This window comes from Leuciscus leuciscus, assembly GCF_965113295.1.
Source record: "Leuciscus leuciscus genome assembly, chromosome: 10".
Taxonomy (NCBI): domain Eukaryota; kingdom Metazoa; phylum Chordata; class Actinopteri; order Cypriniformes; family Leuciscidae; genus Leuciscus; species Leuciscus leuciscus.
Genome location: NC_138734.1, coordinates 35,353,251 through 35,373,287, shown reverse-complemented (window position 1 = coordinate 35,373,287; position 20,037 = coordinate 35,353,251). Strand labels below are relative to the sequence as shown.

Here is a 20,037-nt window from a genome sequence, read left to right as displayed (position 1 = left end):
GTAAAATCTACAAAAACACTTATTTTAGTTCTTCAAAATGTGTTTTATATTTTGGTGTAGTTTCAAATTCATTATACGATCGCAAATCGACATTTTAATGCAGCTGCCTAACAACTTTCCTTGTTTTGTGTCACGCGCATGACGTCACTCGGCGTCGGCCCGTGACGCTGCGTCTCTTTGTTGGGCCAGCAGCAGCGTCGCTCCTCTGTTGTTGTTTTCTCTGCTGCTGGAAAAACTGGAATGCTAGCAGCTAAAGAAGTATTCTCGTTTTGTTTTTGCTCTGTCTGCCAAATAATACACATCGAACTTATCTCACTTGGCGTGTCGCTACACTAAACGCAACCCAGTCATGGACTCAGACGAGGGTTACAATTACGAATTCGACGACGAGGAAGAGGAATGCAGCGAAGACAGCGGCGAAGACGAGACCGCGGACGACACCCTGGAGCTCGGCGAGGTGGAGTTGGTTGATCCCGTTGTGGCCGGCGGAGAGCGAGACGACTGCGGGGAGACCGGGGGCAGCGGCCTCGGGCCCGGGCAGGATGAGGAAGACTACCGCTTTGAAGTTCTTACTGCCGAGCAGATCCTGCAGCATATGGTGGAGTGTATAAGGGAGGTCAACGAGGTCATCCAGGTAAGTGTTTTCAGGGTACCCCCTGGGCTCAGATCGCCCTTGGAATACCCGTTATAACAAAAGAGAACATTTTTACATCGTTCTGGGAAACTTTGCCCCGCCGTTGGCAACACACGAGACGCGAAAAAGCCACCAGTTGTCCTTTAAACCAAAGTGAATGAAAAGACAGTGTTGATACGTCAACAGGATACATATATGGTTATGAAGGAGCATGTTTGCGTCAACCCCGTCTTCTCCCTGTCCTTAGCTCATCCAGTAATGACATAAGATGCTTAACTAGCTTCTAGTTCACCTGCATATAAAATCATGCTGACATGTCTCCCATCAATGTGCTTAATTTAAACAAAAGTACATTTCTATTGCCAAAACGTTTGCATCAGAACTTATTATAAACCAAGTCACATAAAAGTAAAATAATGATATTGTAAATATCTCCATTTTATTTGAGTCCCCTTGTTCCTGGTCACACTAGCTTAGTAAGCTAACCACGAGCAAACAGCTCCAGTTTAAGTGCATTAAAAAAGCTATATTGCGATGTGTTCATATGTTTCATATGTCTTAAGGGCTGGTTGTTGATAGTCCGACGAAGAAGATGTCCTCTTCATCATCTGTTTAGCTGGGATATGGGTTAGGGCGCGTTAGCATGTGTGAGTTACCTAGTCTTATAGTTGCTCCCGACAACAACATGGCGGAACCGATGCTTCATCATGGCTGGTTATGTTTGATTAAACAGCACAGAAATAGCTCATCAAAGTGAATTTGAGTCATGATTAATGTTTGCTTTCTGCTGCGGAGTCATAGCCACAGGCTGTTTAGAGTCTCGTGAAGCTCGACATTTCACTCTGCTAACAGCAGTTTGATTGTTTTGTTTAGTTTATGCTGGTTAATTCACAGATTTTGCGTTTATTTATCAGATTGGCACCTTCTATGCAGTCAGCAAACGCCTTTTTTATGTGTGCATGCTGTTATTGTGATAAGTTGAAGTGAGCTGAGTGATGCTGTGCCTCACTTTATAATATATCTATTACAGTGAGTAGATCCTTCTCTGTGTTGGAGTTTAATCTGTCTGTTTGTCCCAGTGCAGTGCAAGCTTTCTCAACATGCCTGACATTTTCAACTGAACCCAGTGTAGACCCTGGTTTAGTTCAGGAATGTCAAATTGGGGTGGTTGTGAAATTCAGAAGGTTATGCTGGTTATGTCTCCTCGTATCCCTCTGCACTGCCTGTCAATATGCACTTTGATAAACTTTTTGGAGTATTGTGGCACATGATTTGTCTCCCTGACAAGCAAGAATGAAATCTGTTGTCTTGATAAAAAACAACAAAAAACATGTCATTGCTGCTCTTTGAAGCATTGTCCTTCATGCCACAAACCCCAAGATGTCCTCGCAGACTGTATCGCGATGACGTACTGGATTAAATCCAGTGCATATAGTGGACGTGTCATTCCCCCCCTACAAGGGGTTAGTATTTGTTGTAGTATTGTGTAGGCAATCAGCACTGTGAAGGACATTAGTAGTGAAATATGTACACATATATTACATATATATTAGACATTCAAATAACTAGCAGTTATTTGGGCTTTAATTAGTATTTTGTCAAGTAATAATAATGCCAATAATTATCAGTTGTTTTCCTGACAAATTATTAATTTAGCAATGATTTAAGCAGAAAATTAGGTGTTTGTGACCATTAACTCAGTGTGTAGGCTAGTTTTTTAATATTTTTGTCTTCTGTGTCTGGTAGTCAAAAGTATAACTGATCTGAAAGTAAAAAGTAAAATATATACTTTAAACTATAGTATATATCTGTCTAGTACACACAGACACACACTTGCTGTATATAAAATTAATTATGCCTTTGTCTCTTGTTACAGAATCCTGCTACAATCACTAGAATATTACTTAGTCATTTCAACTGGGACAAAGAAAAGCTGATGGAAAGGTAATTGTTCTCTGTGGTCTATTCCCTCCCAGCAGACTATTAGTCAGCTAACACCTGTCTCTATTCAATACTGAACCAGCATAGTTTGAGAATAATGTAACGTTTATCTCTTTGCAGGTACTTTGATGGTAACCTGGACAAGCTGTTTTCAGAGTGTCATGTTATAAACCCCAGCAAGAAGTCTCGGACACGCCTCATGAACACAAGATCGTCGGCACAGGACATGCCATGTCAGATCTGCTATCTCAACTATCCTAACTCGGTCAGTGCCCTCAGCGCAGTCGCTTTCGTTGCCTCTGATTAATCTATTTCCACGGCTGCTGTGCTGATATTTTATTAGCAGACTCACTGGAAATACAACAGCCATCGTTCACACAGTTCTGCACATCCTCTATCCCTGGAATGTTGTTTGTTAGACAGTTTGGCTAATTTGATTAATAATTATAGTCAATAAAAAAAAGTGTGGTACTCTCAGCTCTATTTAATATACACTACTGTTCAAAAGTTTGGTTTTGGAAAGATAGGGGTTTTTTTTATGTTTGAAAGAAGTCTCTTATACTCTTGGTGGCTTTATTTATTTGATCAAAAATACATTAGGAAAAAAATGGTGAAATATTTGTGCAATTTAAAATAATAGTTTTCTGTTTTAATATATTTTAAAATGTCATTTATTAATTTAATGGCAAAGCTACATTTTCAGCATCATTCCTCCAGTCTTCAGTGTCACATTCTATTATGCTAATTTGGTGCTTAAGAAACATTTCTTATTGATAATTCAATGATAATTAATATAATAAAATGATATACGTCTTTTTGATATAATTTTAGCGGATATTATTTTCTCATTACTATTAGTTGAAAATTGTTTGGAATTGATGAATAGAAAGTTCAAAAGAACAGTATTTATTTAAAATAAATTTTTTTTGTAATAGTCTCTTTACTGTCACTTTTGATCAATTTAATGTGTCTTTGCTAAATAAAAGTATTAATTACTTTCATAAAAAAAAAAATTGGACCCCAAACTTTTGCACAGTTGTGTATTTGCTATATTTAAATCCATTTTACAGAACTCCATAGATTTCCTCCCAAAATCATTTGATAAAATGCAACGTGTGAAGATTCCATCTGTGGCTGTTTATTTCAGTGGATCTGTTGAATCGCTTAGCAGTGTGAACAGATTGTGTACCACATGGATTGGATGCTGTTGCATTGTGGGGTATGTTAAGGTGATATGCAGTATTATTTGGATATATCTTGTGTTTTCGTGTTTGCCACTCTGTGCTACACACAGCAGTGTCTCAGCCGTCAGGAAGGATTTCTAATGAGCTCTTTTCGTCAGTAATCTCTTCACTGGATTACTCAAATTGTATACAAAGCAGTTGAGGAGAGGAACAGGCGGGTCTTTGGATTTGCAGGGAACCTTGAGAAATGTTGTGTGTATGTCAGTGAAAAGATAGATTAATTGTGGCATGCATGTATTGTTTTGATCAGCTTTGTCATGTGACTGTCTGAAATAAAACTCTGGATTAAGCATCAGGGATTTGGAAACTGTTCTATTTATTGCTTTGAATTGTGACTGAACTATTTAACTGGAATAGCAACCGGTGAAAGTTCCTTTCTCACTGCTTGTCAGCTCGAAGTAAAGGGTCAGTTGGTGGTCACATGATACCGCTAACTTCATCTTTGGCAAATGTAACTATCATCAGTTTGATGTTGAGAGTTCTGCTTAACTGAGCTTAATCTGATTACGGGTGTATGCAGCGTATCAGTTTATTAGGATGATTAATTTAACCCAATGTCTAATTCAGATTTCAATGTTTATGTGTTGCTTCATAAAGCTGACCACCACTCTGTTCCCAAGAGATGTTCCCTAAATACCATTAGTGCCGTCTGCACAGTGTTGTTAAAGTACTTGTGATGTTGTTGTAAGCAATACTCTGCTTGCGTCAGTCCTACCACAAATATTAAGCTGATTTGTTCTTGCCTGCGTTGTCTGCTGTCCCAAGAGAGAGAACCAGGCATTTACTACCAGGGGCCTGAGACTAGAGCTGGGCGGTATGACAATATATATCATTACCACCAGAGTTTGAAATTAACTTTTTCACTCACCGGCCAATGTAGCTTCTAAACTTTTAAGTTACCTACTATTCAGAACTTCTACTAGCCAAAAAAAGAAGAAATTAACCAGATTAACTATGTCACATCTTAAAAACATAAACATAATTAACATAAAAAATTTTAGAAATGGCTAGTGATTTGACATCGTTACCCGCCACAGTTGATTTTTACCCGCATTTGGCAGGTTGGCGGTTGTTAATTTCAAACCCTGGTTACCACGGTATAAAATGTCTATCCTTAGAGATTTTGCTATAACGTGTATATCGTTGTATGTAAATATATAGCACTATTATTGACACTTCAGAGTGATGAAATGCATGAATGAGAATATAAAGAGCGGGACGTGCTTGATGTTAAAAAGACTTATAAGTGCAATATATCCTGCTCGTGCTGACTGGCACCCTGCCAAAGTGTGCGCACAGAAAGCTGCCTCTCGCAGAAGGCGATCGTGAATTTGGGTCGTGCTCGATGTTGAGTAGTGCTTGAATGGTCAAATACACATGTGATTATGTCAAAATGCCCATTGTGTGGAGTATTCATGTAAACACAGCCAGTAAAGTAAACGGTTGGGTGTAGACCGGATGTGTATCAGAAAATTGGATCCGTGCTTTGGTCTTAAAGTGACAGCAGCCTAATATACCTACCTGTCCTGCTGCTCTGTGACATTAATGTGAATCAAACAAAAGAGAAAATAACTTACTGCTCTTGACTAAATAACCTTTTTTTCCCCAGCTTTAATAAGAATACATTTAGATGTAATTAAAACAGTGCCTACTATGCAATATTACATTTTTACATTTGATTACATTTCTTTACTAATTCTAACTAGTACTAACTAAGAGGACCACAATCAATGGATATAAACCTTTGGCTTTTTTTGTGTATATTATCCTTGACAGTTTCTGAAATGTTTTATGAACTTTCTTTGTACAATTATTTTTTAAATCTAGTTTGCCACATGTTAAATAAACCTAATGTACCTGAAAAATGTAATTTGTTTAGGCTAAATCATATTTTTGTTATTGTATTTGTCCTGTTGTTTGTAATTTGCTTCTTTTTCAATTTTTTTTTTTACGGAAATGAGACAAAATTAACACAAAATAACTATATTGTGATATGTATCGTTATCATGAAATACAATTTCTCATATCATGAAATAAGAATTTGGTCTTATCGCCCACCCCAACAGGAGACGCATGACAAAGGGATACTTTGTTGGAGCAGTAGATAATCACTATGGCTGACTCTTGTCACCTGTTCAGAACTGCTTCATAAGATCACTATCTGAGCCAAAACAACAGTGTTGTTGGCTTTATCGATCTGTTGAAGAGAACAAGGCTCATTGTATTTCATGAGCACACAACACTGGATAGCTGTTTGCTAGATTTTTTTTCATTGCTTTTTTAGGTTTAATGTTTTGCAGTAGGCTATTTGACATTTGTATTTCTGTATATTATAGTTTCTTATTCAGTTTGCAAGATCCAAAAGAAGAAAGACATTCAGTTCTTAGGCTATTTCATGTCATGAAATTTAGGGCTGGGTATTGACACAAATTTCACGTTTCAGTTTGATTTCGATTCACAAGCTCGCGTTTCGATCCAGTTCCAATTTCGATTAAATAATTGGGGTACGTTTCGGGTACAAATTACTAGAGGAAAAAATATATCTCTCAACTAATGTTGTAAACTATACAGGGAACCCCAGTTGGTTCATTAATATAATATTAAAGGTTAAAATTTGTATAGGCTATTTGCATTTAAATTACAATAGGAAGTTTTTATAATAATAGTAATGTTATAATAATATTTTTATGATAATTATGTTTCTATTTGTTTTTTGAAAACATTTAAATGGTGGCCAGTAAAAAACATGACAGATTTATTCAAATAAATAGGTTAAGTAAAAATACAATGATATGCAATATAGTTCATATATCTATCAAAATATTTATTTTAATACATTTTGAGATAGTTGAGTTTATCTTTCTAGCGAACCAACGAGTTAATGGTCACTGATTGGCAATTCTGAGGTAAATGTAACGTTACCTGAAATATTGTGTACCAGCTGTTTTATTGATGTCTTTACGCTGTTAAAACACTGATTTATTGATTACATCAGACATGATACGTTTCAGTAAGTCGTTTTATATCTTTCAACATACCTTCTGATGTTCATTCATGTTTATTTTGTGCTTTAACTAGTAGTAAAGAGATGATCAGTTCACGTGCTGCTTTAACTGATGCACCTACAGCAATCTGTCGCGCCACATTAAAGAGCGCAAAAACGTTATTTATTTGAATTTCGTAATAAAATTGACCGAATTTGAAGAGACTTTGTTTCATATCAAAAGTAACTAAGCTTATTGTGATATTTTGGATGGGAGACATGCTACAATGTTATGTTCATTCATCAACCGAAAACAGCATTGACTGAAAGATTGATCCTTGGGATTTAATAATAGATATTCATCAAAATGAGAATCGATTAAAATCGAGAAATGTATAATATTTAACCCAGCCCTAATGAAATTGTATTTAAACATTTACACTGTTCTCAGAAATTGTGTTATTAATTTGTAACTTCTGATTTTAAATGTGGATTTGGTGTTGGCTGTTCTTTTGCAGTACTTCACTGGTCTGGAATGTGGGCACAAGTTCTGCATGCAGTGCTGGGGCGATTACTTAACCACCAAAATCATAGAGGAAGGAATGGGACAGGTACATATTCCAGATCTCAGTACACATAGCCTTTAGATTGGGTTGTTGTTATACCAAAATGTCAGTAGTTGATACCAATACCAGTGGATTTTCATGGCTATTAATGTCACAGCAAAACTAATATGAACACACCTTTATTTAAACATTTGAAGATGAATAATATACACTACAGTTCAAAAGTCTTGGGTCGGTAGAATTTTGAAAAAGTTTTTGAAAGAAGTCTCATTGTGGATACATGTGGATATTTAATAAAAAATACAGTTAAAACAGTAATATTGTGAAATATTACTTTATTTTAAGTAACTGTTTTATATTTTAATATTTAGTATTTGATCTGAATCTGAATTTTCAGCAGTCATTACTCCAGTTTTCAGTGTCACATGATCCTTCAGAAATCATTCTAATATCCTGATTTGGTGCTCATGAAACATTTCTTAATAATATCAATGTTGAAAACAGTTGTGCTGCTTAATTTTTATGAAAACCACAATACATTTTTGCAGGATTATTTGAAGAATAGATACTTCAAAAGAACAGCATTTGCTTGAATATTTTTGTAATGTTATAAATGTCTTTACTGTCAGTTTTAATCAATTTTATGAATCCTTGCTGAATAAAAGTAAAAAAAAATTTTTAATCGTACTAATCCCAAACTTTTGAACTGTAGGGTAGCCTTCAAGTACTTCTCAATTAAGTAAACATTGCTTTAAGTAAAGTAAAATGAAGAGCAGTGATTTCTCCCCCCACACACATTTCATATGTAGATATTGCTTGCTTAATATTATAGACATAACTGGCAGTCGCTGCATTTACACTGCAAGGTCTAATGCACAAACCAAATGTTTTGACACTGACTGTTTGTCTGAATGTAACAGACTATATTTATAGCATTTTGACCAAGAAGTGCATTTGACAGTTGATGCATTACTATTAGATGCTGTCTCTCTTCTGAGAGCACTCGCTCTTACACAAATACACATGAGAAAGCAGCCTATCACTCTGACAGGCTGATGTAAATACTGCAACGGCTGTGTTTTTAGCTGTTAAGCTATTCACACTGGCCATAGCAGATTTTTTTCTGTGTCAACTGAAATTTTTTCCTGTTTCTCTGACCTATTGTAACACAAGCTTGTTTGTTTCCATTCTAGACCATTTCTTGTCCTGCTCATAGCTGTGATATTCTGGTGGATGACAACACAGTCATGTAAGTGTTTGAGAAATAAATCAGTATATTTTTTTTTTTAACCCCTCTCTCTGTGGCCATTGTGTTAACATCCTCCAAAAAAATTTTTATGTAGCAGTTGTTTCAGTAAAGGTAATATCTTAATCTCAGTATTAGAATTGTCATGCCTTTAAAATTCCTCCAATGTATTTTTCTAAGAGTACCGGTAGTCGGTCTCCTCTCCCTTTGTCACCATTGCTCATCATGATATATAAAAGCCTCATAAGATTAATTCTTCTTAATGGTGTGTTCTGAAGTATATTATGGCTACCCTAGATGAGCTGATAGTTTATTCAGAAGTAGGACACTCTGTTACCCTGTCTTGCTGGAAGTGTGAGTCACAACACAGCACCTCCTGTCGATTCAGTTAGATTATTTTGGATCCCCACAGTTGTCTTAACCTACATATGATCTCCCTGCTGCTTTTAAGACGCAGGTACAGGGTCTGATCCTTTTTATATGCTCTTTGTGGCCTCTGGTGGATAATAAATATATTATGTAGAAGCATGCATGTCTGTTTTTGTCTGATCTAAATATATCTCAATTCTTTCAACAGGCGACTGATTACAGATTCGAAAGTGAAGTTGAAGTACCAGCATTTAATAACCAATAGTTTTGTAGAGGTGGGATTTCATTCCATTCTATTATATTTTGTAATCTGGGATTTAAAAAAAACCTAAATAAAAGCTTTGATTTTGGCTAATTTAAAATAAAGTTGTGAAATACGGTGAAGAAATGTTTAAGATTATTTTAAGATTTCTTGGTCATGAAATGTAAGCAAATCTGTGACATTGACCATGTGATCAATTTGTACTAAAGGTCAGGTTTCTTTGCTTTTATTGAAACAAGACTTTTCTCAAATAATGCTGGATAACACGAATCATCATATATGGAAGCATGAAGTTGCTTCACTTGTGATTTGTAAATCTGGCTTATTCTGGTCTCTTTATCTGCAGTGTAACCGACTGTTAAAATGGTGTCCAGCACCTGACTGTCATCACGTTGTCAAAGTACAGTACCCAGATGCCAAACCTGTACGGTGCAAATGTGGTCGGCAGTTTTGGTAAGACACTGAACTGATAATGAGATCAAATACTTTTAGTACGTGGCCTCAGATCAGGTTTAGGGCTTCCAACAGCTCAGGGCAGACCTGATCAAGCCAGTGACACTAGAACTCAGGATGAGTTATCTAGAACTTATCCAGCCATCGAAGCTACCTGTTAATTTTAAAATTAGAGGAAAATGTGCATACATGTATACACTCACACTTTTAAAAGAGAATGTGTTTTTGTTATGTTTGTGCTAGATCAGATAATGCTTATGTGCTCTCAATTCATTTGCAGCTTCAACTGTGGAGAAAATTGGCACGATCCAGTGAAGTGTAAGGTATGTTGAGGACTCATTGTTTTTTTAAAATCCTTAAAGGGTTATTTTACCCAACAATGAAACTTCTGTCATCATTTACTCACCCTCATGCTGTTCCAAACCTGTATGAATTTCTTTCCTCTGTGAACTACCCCTTTAAGATCAACTAGAATTGCACAACAATGCTATCAGTGTTTATATATAAATATATCGAGTCATGGATTTGTGTCATGTACGTTTTTTGAAGTTTTTTTATTGTCAACAATGGCTTCTGTGTTTTTCACAGTTTAGCAGTTACTGTTATTTCTGGCAGAAAAACCTGGATCATACTTTTCTATAAATACACTGATTTATTTATTTTTTACATTGATGTGTAAAAAATGTATGTGCAAAACACCCACTGTGTCTAAATTCAGATTTTTTTATTAGTAGAATGCACAGTTCCATTGCCATTAAAGGTAGGGTTGGTAATTTCGGAGAGGCTAGCAATAGCAAGCTAGCTCTGAAATCATAAGATGATAAGAAATCATAAGTTTCTCCAAAGCCAAGCCTCCTCCAAAACACATGAACGCGCACAGCCAGAGCAGTGTATCCGAAGCGTCACGAGAGACGGCGTTAAATTACCTCATGCCACAATACGCATAACATTACAATAACAATGAACGTAACGTGACTGCTGCAGATTTATTTAGTGTTGCCATAGAAATGCACAAATATGAATCTGTGGATGTGAACCGCTCAGAGTTGAACATCACAGGTTGCCAGCTCTTAATTAGGGAAGTTATAGTGTGAACACATAAGCTCATTGTTTTAGTTCAGCAGGAACTGTAAAAGGTGGCTGCTGTTTGTTTGTGGCGCTCTGTGACTGTCTGTCTATAACTCTGCATAGCCTCATGGAACACGCTGATGGCGTGTGATGTTTGCGCGAGCAGGGTGCGCGGAGGTATGCAAATACATGGGTTGACAGGCAGGTAGTACATCCTATTATTGCATTCCGGCTGAATTGATTGCAAAAATGTTTGAACATTGCAATGATTGGACGTACATGTTTTGGTCTTGACACTTTCACAGAAGATATATGCACATTTCTTATTATGTAGACCACTTCTATTATTGATTGCTATCAGGATGTGAAGAGTGTTCCACCAGTATAAAAACATTGCCTACCCTACCTTTAATAGACTGAAAGTACTGACAGACTGAAAAACATTGCATACCCTACCTTTAAAAGACTGACAGCACTGAATGAAGTAATGCACATTTACTGTGTAGAAAGTTTTGATTTGGTATGGCAAGTTTTTCTATCTGAACAAAGAAAGCTAGCAGACTGCCACCTCTCCTACTCTCAGCATTAAGAGGCTCTTCAGAGACTTGTCTTGTTATTGTGGGGGTAGTCTTGGCAAAAACAAAGGAATCTTCTAGTCCCTTGTGCTTCTCATATGGGGATTACAATCATCTTCCATTGAGAGAGAACATTTAACCCTTCATAAGCACTGCCGCAACTCCCTGCTCTTCATGTTTTTATGTAATATTCTGTGTCATGAATACCTCACTTTTTTGATTCTTGAATGTCCTCTGATGTTATTTTACCTCTCGATCCCAGTGGTTAAGGAAATGGATTAAAAAATGTGACGATGACAGTGAGACATCAAACTGGATCGCAGCAAATACAAAGGTCAGTGGTTAGACTCACTTTGTGTGGTGAATTTTTCTCTGTGGCATATGACAACCCAGATGAATTACAGCCATCTTGCTGTTGTGTTGCAGGAATGTCCGAAATGCCATGTCACCATAGAGAAAGATGGTGGCTGCAACCACATGGTGTGCCGAAACCAGAACTGCAAAGCAGAATTCTGCTGGGTTTGCCTGGGGCCCTGGGAGCCACATGGCTCTGCATGGTAGGTTCAGATATATATATATTTTTTTAGAAATATAGAATTTACTGTGATGATTTTTTTAATTTGTTGGGTTGTTTAAGATTGTAAAGACATCACAATATTCATACCTTCTGGGCTGTTAGTATTTATCCGCAATGATTGCAGTTGTTCCCAACCTGAAACTTATATGCTTTACGGTCAAATATGGATGCATAACCCTTATGTTTCTTTGAATGCTCCAAACAATCGGCTACTGATCGCAAACAGCTAATAATCACTTTTATTGATTCGATACGCAGTATCTCAACTTGCCGATCACATTTTAATCATGTGAATTAAGGTATGGCGAAGCTCAGCATTTACAAAGTGTGTGTAACTCAAGCCTCTTTATAAAATAACTCCTAACCAATCGGCAATAACAGTAGTTGCTCTTAAGTCTGCATACGTGTGCTCTTCTCCTTCCACTTTTTCCATAGGTTTCCAAGGAGGGGGCTTCAAGGACAAAAGTCTGTGATATATTGCAGTCATTTCTCATTCATCTTCACTGGACTTAAGTAGTTTGCGCAATTATCTTCTTAGCTTGTGAATGCAATGCCCCAATGAGAGCATATGAGAAGAGTGGAGTGACTTTAATTCAAAGTGTTCTGTAAACGCTCCACTCCGTGTTTTCCATGTTTCAATATGCACTGGTGAAAGTAACCGGATTCCCAAAAAATGTTGCTCCCTCTTGGTGATCCACTGCAAAGGTCTTTCATTATGTTTGCTTTTTAATGTTATGAAATTCTTGTCTCAAGATTTAAACAAAAAATCTAACACTAAAAAGTACAACTTTCAATCTACTATTCTACCTTTTCCCAAGGCAACGTTTACATATGCATGTCTGGGATCAGTAGGTCCATCTTAAACCTGAGACCTCAATTACTAGCTTTCCCCTCCTCCTTGTTCCATGCAGTCATCCGTTTACAAATCACTTGCAAACATCACTTAGGAAAAGTGACTCATTCAGCTGACAACCACTGAAAATCAGAGTTTAATGTTTCAGAATGTGTTTGTAAACAGATTGTGTTGAAATTTACATTTGTTTATTGATGTGCAAAGCATTATTGGCTATTAGAACTAATTCTTGGAATGTGTGTGTTTTGTGTTTTTTTTTTACCCATAGGTATAACTGTAATCGCTACAACGAGGATGATGCCAAGGCAGCGCGGGATGCTCAAGAGGTAAATAATGTCAGTCCTTTTGTGCTGGTGTTTGAATATGCACATTTTGTTCTTAATCTTAAACGTTTTTCTAATCCCGTGTTTAATCTGTGTCGCGCAGCGTTCCAGAGCGGCCCTGCAGAGGTACCTGTTCTACTGCAACCGCTACATGAACCACATGCAGAGCCTGCGCTTCGAGCACAAGCTGTACGCCCAGGTCAAACAGAAGATGGAGGAGATGCAGCAGCACAACATGTCGTGGATCGAGGTGCAGTTTCTGAAGAAGGCCGTGGACGTGCTGTGCCAGTGCCGCTCCACGCTCATGTTCACCTACGTCTTTGCATTCTACCTCAAGAAGAACAACCAGTCTATCATCTTCGAGGTAAACCGGAGATGGTCATTTGTAATGTGATTTATTGAATTGTGTTGTCCAAAAAATGGAAAATCTGTCATTTTAAATGTTTGATGGTTTGTGTGTTTGCACCCAGAATAACCAGGCGGATCTGGAGAATGCCACAGAGGTTCTGTCTGGATATCTGGAACGAGACATTTCCCAAGATTCTCTGCAGGACATTAAGCAGAAAGTACAAGATAAATATAGGTAAAAAAAAAAATAATACAAAAAAAAATAAATATATATATATCAGGGGCGTGCAGGCAATATAAGCTGCGAATGATCTGCATACCAAGCCATTCGTGGACTCGCTAATTAATACTAATACTGTAAATGAATATAAATTTCCTTGTTTGAGGTGTACCATAAAGCTTACATGATACAATTTTGGTATTGCGTATGTAACTGTCTGTCATTTATTTATTTGCCAAACGACTGTAAATTTCTTCAAATCTACCATTTACTGAGGGCTTCGGATAAGCGGATCCACAACAGCTTTGATGCCTACGCTCTGTTTTTTATGTATCGTCATCATTGTCCTGCGTTCTCATTGGTTTGCTGGCATATGGGGGATTTCATGATCAGGGAAAGCCGTCCACGAATCACTCGCCCAAGACAAAAAATGTGCTGTTGCTGCCAGATCTCGTTCAACGAAATTCACATTGTATTTGATCCAAAACGAAATAGACTAAATATATCTATATTTTTTTTACGAAAATGAATAAACCGTTAAAGACAAACCTACTGTAAGTTGACCTTCTGTCACTATCCGAGGTTGTTAATCAATAGTCTATGCGTTTGTTAAAGGGATATTTCACCGCTGGAAAGATGATCGTGTATTTAAATTGGGTCATTTATGTAATAGAAATGTGAAATTATTTTAGAAGTTGGTGCCTTCTAGACTGAGAGAAGCCAGAAAATGTATTTTTGGCTCATGTGGATGAAAGACAACAACTCCCAGAATGCACTTGCTTCGCTGCCCTACAAGGCCACTCCCAAGCTACGCCTACCGGTTACAGAGGGCAGTATCGGAAGAAATGATACAACTAGGCTACTAGTTGACTAGAAACTGAAAAGACGCCGTTTTATCATGAGATCACACCCCCTATGGGCGGGTTGAAAACATGCGGAAGCGGAACTAGTAAAATGACTTTATTTGTTTTTAAAGAATAATTGTATTTTTATTTATTATAATGAAATTTAACTTATTTTATTTATAATTGGTAACTAATATTTATTATATTACGCTTTTATTACATTCTTAATTAAAAAATACTTGCGGCATGCATTAAATATGTCTTTTGTGTGTCCTAAGCCGATGCACCGTACCGTTTAAAAGGTGAAATTTGTTGTCTCTGCGACATGAGTGACACCTAGCGGAATTACAAAAATACTGCATACTTTGCAAACGGCCCTTTTGCATGTTGTGCCTCGACTCAAACATCACGTTCACAGCTCTTACGGGTGCTTGTGAAGCCATGTGTCAACAGGTAAATGTAGGCTACTTTCAAGAAAAGGTCCAACATATTAAGAATACTTTTAGCTGTGTTGCTACGCGTCATGAGAGTAAGCAATTGAGCAGCTAACACTCTGTATAGGGCAAACTCAAACGTCTCACTTATAATAAACCCATCTAATATATATATCACGTCATACAGTGCAAGAGAGCTGCACAAATGCGTCTACTGCGTTTTGCAGGTTTTCGTGTGTGTGGTTTCAGTAACTCGCAGCATCGGATATATAAGGGTTTTAGTTTAGATCCAGACACTGTTCTCCACCGGAGTTACTGTCGGTTTTATGTTCTACGCACGACTAGAATGCTCCGCTCTCCATATTTTTTGTATTAAATTTATTTTTAAATGCAATACATCCCTAAAAATGCATTTAGAAAACAACAAAAAACATTGACTCAAATTTTCCACAGATCGTCTAGCTCCCTAGACCCCAGTTTGCAAACCACTGATCTAAGGCAGCTTTTTGGTTCTCTGGCCTTGTTGCTTTGCCGTGCTCTCTTCCTTTATAACAATCCCCGTTTGGATGCTCCTGTGTGCAGATACTGTGAGAGCAGACGGAGAGTGCTTCTGCAACACGTTCATGAAGGCTACGACAAGGACCTGTGGGAGTACATCGAGGATTGAGGCTACACCTCCACACCACACCACAGACTCTCTGAGAGAAACTCCACCCACTAGAGCGCTGATGCAACGACAAGAGCTCTGCTGCCTCCTCCCTGGCAAACCGCCCTGCGTTGCAGAATTTTTCCAGATTTTTGTTCCATGAAAAGCATAAGAGTAAATTATATTTAATTGAAAAAGTTAGAGAATATTAAAAATACAAATATTACATGTTCAACAGTATTGTTAGCAGCGTGAAGCGCAAGACCTGAGAAATCCAACTAAACGCTCTTGCCCTCGGAAGTCTCTTTCCTTCTTACCGGTTATGTTTGTGGACGTGTTCCGTTTGACTTTATTTTATATAATCTTTTTGCGTGTTGAAAATGGACTTTGTTTTCCAAATGGCTTTAATTCTGACCATGTCTGGCGAGATCCGTGTTAGGGTTTGCTGAATGTTGATTGGTTGATTGTAAGGAGACGACATTTTTGGCACACAGACGTTAGTGGAATAGGACACAAAAAAAACACCCCAAAAAAACAAAACAAGACAAAAATCGGTATTTTTCAATTTGTAAATAATGCATATGCATGGAAGTTAAAGAGTAAGAGTGGCATGTGTTTGCATCATTTTTAAAAGATATTTATCTTTACAAATATAAAAAAAAAAAAAAAATGTATATTTGCTGTGTAGATTGAGTGTCTTTCCTATCTTGGATCGCCCCTCTGAAGAGGTTTGGACTTGAGATATGCTTGACGTAAATGGGGAGCCCGTGTGTCTCCCTCCGCTCCTCCCCTTTGCTCCTCAGGGACGGAGCAGGGCTATATTCTGCCAAATCCAGCAGATCATGCCAAGGTGGTGCGCTTCTGCCGACTACAAGTTTTGTGGGAGCTTCTTGGCTTTACAGTTGGAGGAAATGGGGGTAGTTTAATGTTCGCTGCTTTTTCCAAGAGTTCAAATTTTTCGAACAGAACAGTGGTTTCCTCTGCTCTGCCTTCTTTGCTGTTATTCTTCTCCTAGGTAGATTTAGGATCGTATGATTTTAAGAGTTATATGAATAATTTCTGAGAGCCAAACTGAGTGACATTCACTCATATAACCTTTTATATTTTTTCTTTTTGTCTCTCTGAAGTTAATTCTTCGTTCCTGACCCCGGCTCGAGGTTCTTTTCTCTGTCCGCCCATCATTCACGTAGATTAAAATGAACCGATGGGCCTTGTTGAGCTGCTTTCTTGACATCTGTTGTCAAGTGTTCTGACTGAGCCATTGACAAACAGGGTTAGGCATTTCCCACATGATCCGTTTTTTTTTTTTTTTTTGCACACCGCAGAACTAGTAGTCAGAAGCCACTGTTATCTCCACACTGCTTTAAATTAATTTAGTGTAAAATGATCACACGTTTGCACCCGGGATGGTTTTCCAAAGGGCCCGTTTGAGTCATGATATAGTTTGCAGGGAATGTGATGTAACCTTTGTACTGTGATGTTGCATTTGTGTACACTTTGTTCATGCATTGTGTGTGTGGACACACCGTGGCTATCATTGAAGCACTGAGACCCTCTCTTCAGGGGTACTGGGGTGGGGTTCTGGGATAGAAACAGGTGGGACGGTGTCATTGTAGATCAAGTTGGCTTATTCAGACAACACCAAAGTGTCAGTCTCAATATGGTGATTTTTTTTTTTTTTTCTCCCTCTCTTTCTGCTGGAAGTGTGATCCATATATTGGCTTTTCTTTCTTTCTTTTTTTTTACGTTTCAAATATGCGCCATGAAAAATAAATGTCCTAAAATGCATTCTTCATTTCAAGTAATATCATTCTCTTGTGTTTGCCTATTAATAATTTTTGCTTTGTGTGCTGGGAATGATTGCAGTTTGTTTTCAAGTTTTGAGTGCCGAGATGGTCTTCCAGGTATAAACATATATCAATGGACTATTAAATGAGAAATAGACATTTCATGCAAGCATATTGCAGAATAATAAACGGGAAAATCTTCCAAGTTTGGCTACTTATTTTGCAGGTCCCTGTAGTTTCCATTACAAAGGAATGCACGGTGTGTTCTGCAAAAACATGGAATGGTTATACTGGCCCTGTATGCAGTGTGTGTGTGTGTGTGTGTGTGTGTGTGTGTGTGTAACTGTCTCCTTCCGGCCTGTTTGCTTCTCAGCTACGCCTATTTGATCATGTCTGGTAGTTCTTGAGCATCCAAAATTAACATTCAAGGTAACAAAAAGCAGCTACTCTCATTTTGTTGAGACATCCAAAAACTTTTAATACTTTTCTACATGTATCCTTTCTTTATGCGATTAATTTTTTTTTTTTTTGATTTCTTGTATACATAGTGTACAAATGTGTAAGAAATTAGTTGTTTGTTTTTGAAGAAAACAAATATTAAAGTGCAAAATGTTGCAAACATTGCTTTAGTTTGTGTGCTTTTGTTTATTTCAAGCTAGCTTGTTTGGCGTATCTAGGGTTTGGGTTGGCTTGGATTGTTTGTCATTAACACAAGCATGTTATGCTTTATATAAAAGGGCCTCATCCAAAGGATTATGCAGTCCACAAATAAAGCTCATAGATGTCGTGACTCCACATTTGAGAGGGAGCGTGGTTTTGCCTTCAATGTTCACAATGAAAATGTCCACAAGAGGGAGACCAATATTAACTGATCTGACTGAAGAATTGTAACGGTAGTAAAGCATGGCCTTCGGAACCGGGGGGATATTGCTCATTGTTCGGGTATGAGATTAAATTATTAATCTGTTCTACCTTCTCTTAAACTTTGTGTAACAGAGAAAACACTTTAAGATAGCAACATTTACCACCAGACTTGATGTACTGTGAAAATCCTTTTTAAAACGAAAGCCTTCAAGACAAATGGGATGTAATCACTAATTTCTCTGAAGAGTTTCTTAAAACGGTTTTGTCGCAGGAGAAATGTTGATTTCTAAGTTCATCTTTAAGGAACCTAAGTAAAAAAAACAAAAAAATAACATTCTAACTGTGAGTCACAATGTTCAAAAGTTTGCGGTCAGTTATTCTTTCAAGAGATGGATACTTTTTTTTATTCAGCAAGGACGCTTAAAATTAATATAAAGTGACAGATTATAATATTACACAATATTTTTTATTTCAAATACTGTTCTTCCGAACCCTCAAAAATCCGGAAAATAAGGATATTATGGCTTCCACAATTTTTAAAAAGCACAACCGTTTTTATAGCAAGAAATGCTTGTGCAGCAAATCAGCATTTTAGAATGATTTCTGAAGGATCATGTGACACTGAAGACTGCTGAACATTCAGCTTTGCATTACAGGAATAAATTCATCATTAACAGTTTTCACAATATTACAGTATTTACTGTATTTTTGTATCAAATTAATGCAGCATTGGTGAGAATAACTTCAAAAACATAAAAATCGTACCGATCCCAATCATTTGTATGTTAGTGTACAAACTTACAATTATCTTTATTAACTCTTAAGGTAGGAATATGTTTCCATAAACATTTCAATAAAAAAAACATGATGAGAATATTCACTAAAGAGCTCTTTAAAAAAACCTCACAATGAAATCTCAAATGTCAATTTAAGAATGTTTATAAAAAACTTTTTTTTTTTTTTTAAAAGGGTTAAAAATCAGATACATAACATGACAACAGCCAATATAAAAAATAATTATTCTGTAAACAGTTAAACATCTTGCTTTACAGCATTTCCTTTCATCCCGATCACATGGAATGCTTAAACAAAGTTATCAAAATGTCAGCTGCTGGGAATGTTTGCCAACAACTTTACAGCAAGAACTGAAACATTGTTGACACCAGAAACAAAGATGAGTTGAAACTGAAAACACTAACTTAAAACGTGTCAGGTTTTTGGTTGCAAAAATTAATTCAAAACAGTCAATAATCGGTTGACTGCTTCATTGGTCATCAATTCGACTTATATTCACAGTTTAGAATTAATTCAGTTCTCAGGTGCAAAATAAAAACAATAATACCGTCAAGAAGTCTTAGTTCTCAACTTTCAACCATCCTTTCTTATAGTCTAACAGCAGCTCAAGATAGTACTGCCACTCGGGCTCACTATCATATTTGACCTCAAACACAGTTTTCAGTGGGTTGGTATGTGGCTCATGGATACGCAGCACTACTCCCCTGTACCACACTTCTGTTTTGTCGTTTTCCTCATACAAGTGCCATATCCTCTTTCCCACCAGTTCAGGATATCTGTTGTCCATGGCCTGGTGGGCAGACTGCACAGTGGAGCGCAGGACCCATCTGCGCCGGTGCTTGGAACCATGTTTTTTGGAGAGGTAGGGATGGTTTTGAGAGTATGAACTGAAAGAAAACTCCCTGTCCGCGTGGCATCTTTTGTGCTGGGATGATTTGCGTTTCTTTTTCCTGTAATGGTCACTGTCTGTGTGTCTGAACCCTGGAGTTTCGGAAGAATCTGTG

The 20,037-nt window shown here is 37.3% G+C and overlaps 1 protein-coding gene across 2 annotated transcripts; it reads left to right on the top strand.

Moving 5' to 3' along the window:
• Positions 1–170: 170 nt before the first annotated feature.
• Positions 171–19,199, top strand: arih1 (ariadne ubiquitin-conjugating enzyme E2 binding protein homolog 1). Of its 2 annotated transcripts, none has more exons than XM_082181409.1 (14): positions 171–634; positions 2,511–2,578; positions 2,696–2,840; positions 7,321–7,413; positions 8,562–8,617; positions 9,192–9,258; positions 9,592–9,698; positions 9,979–10,021; positions 11,604–11,675; positions 11,768–11,898; positions 13,040–13,106; positions 13,198–13,458; positions 13,565–13,677; positions 15,524–19,199. In XM_082181409.1, exons 1-14 carry the CDS (start codon positions 350–352, stop codon positions 15,606–15,608), a joined length of 1,593 nt encoding a protein of 530 aa, XP_082037535.1. In that variant the 5' UTR covers positions 171–349; the 3' UTR covers positions 15,609–19,199. The 2 variants fall into 2 exon arrangements, with proteins under 2 accessions (XP_082037535.1, XP_082037536.1); XM_082181410.1 differs by having other exon boundaries at positions 172–634; positions 13,040–13,097.
• The last annotated feature ends 838 nt before the right edge of the window (positions 19,200–20,037 follow it).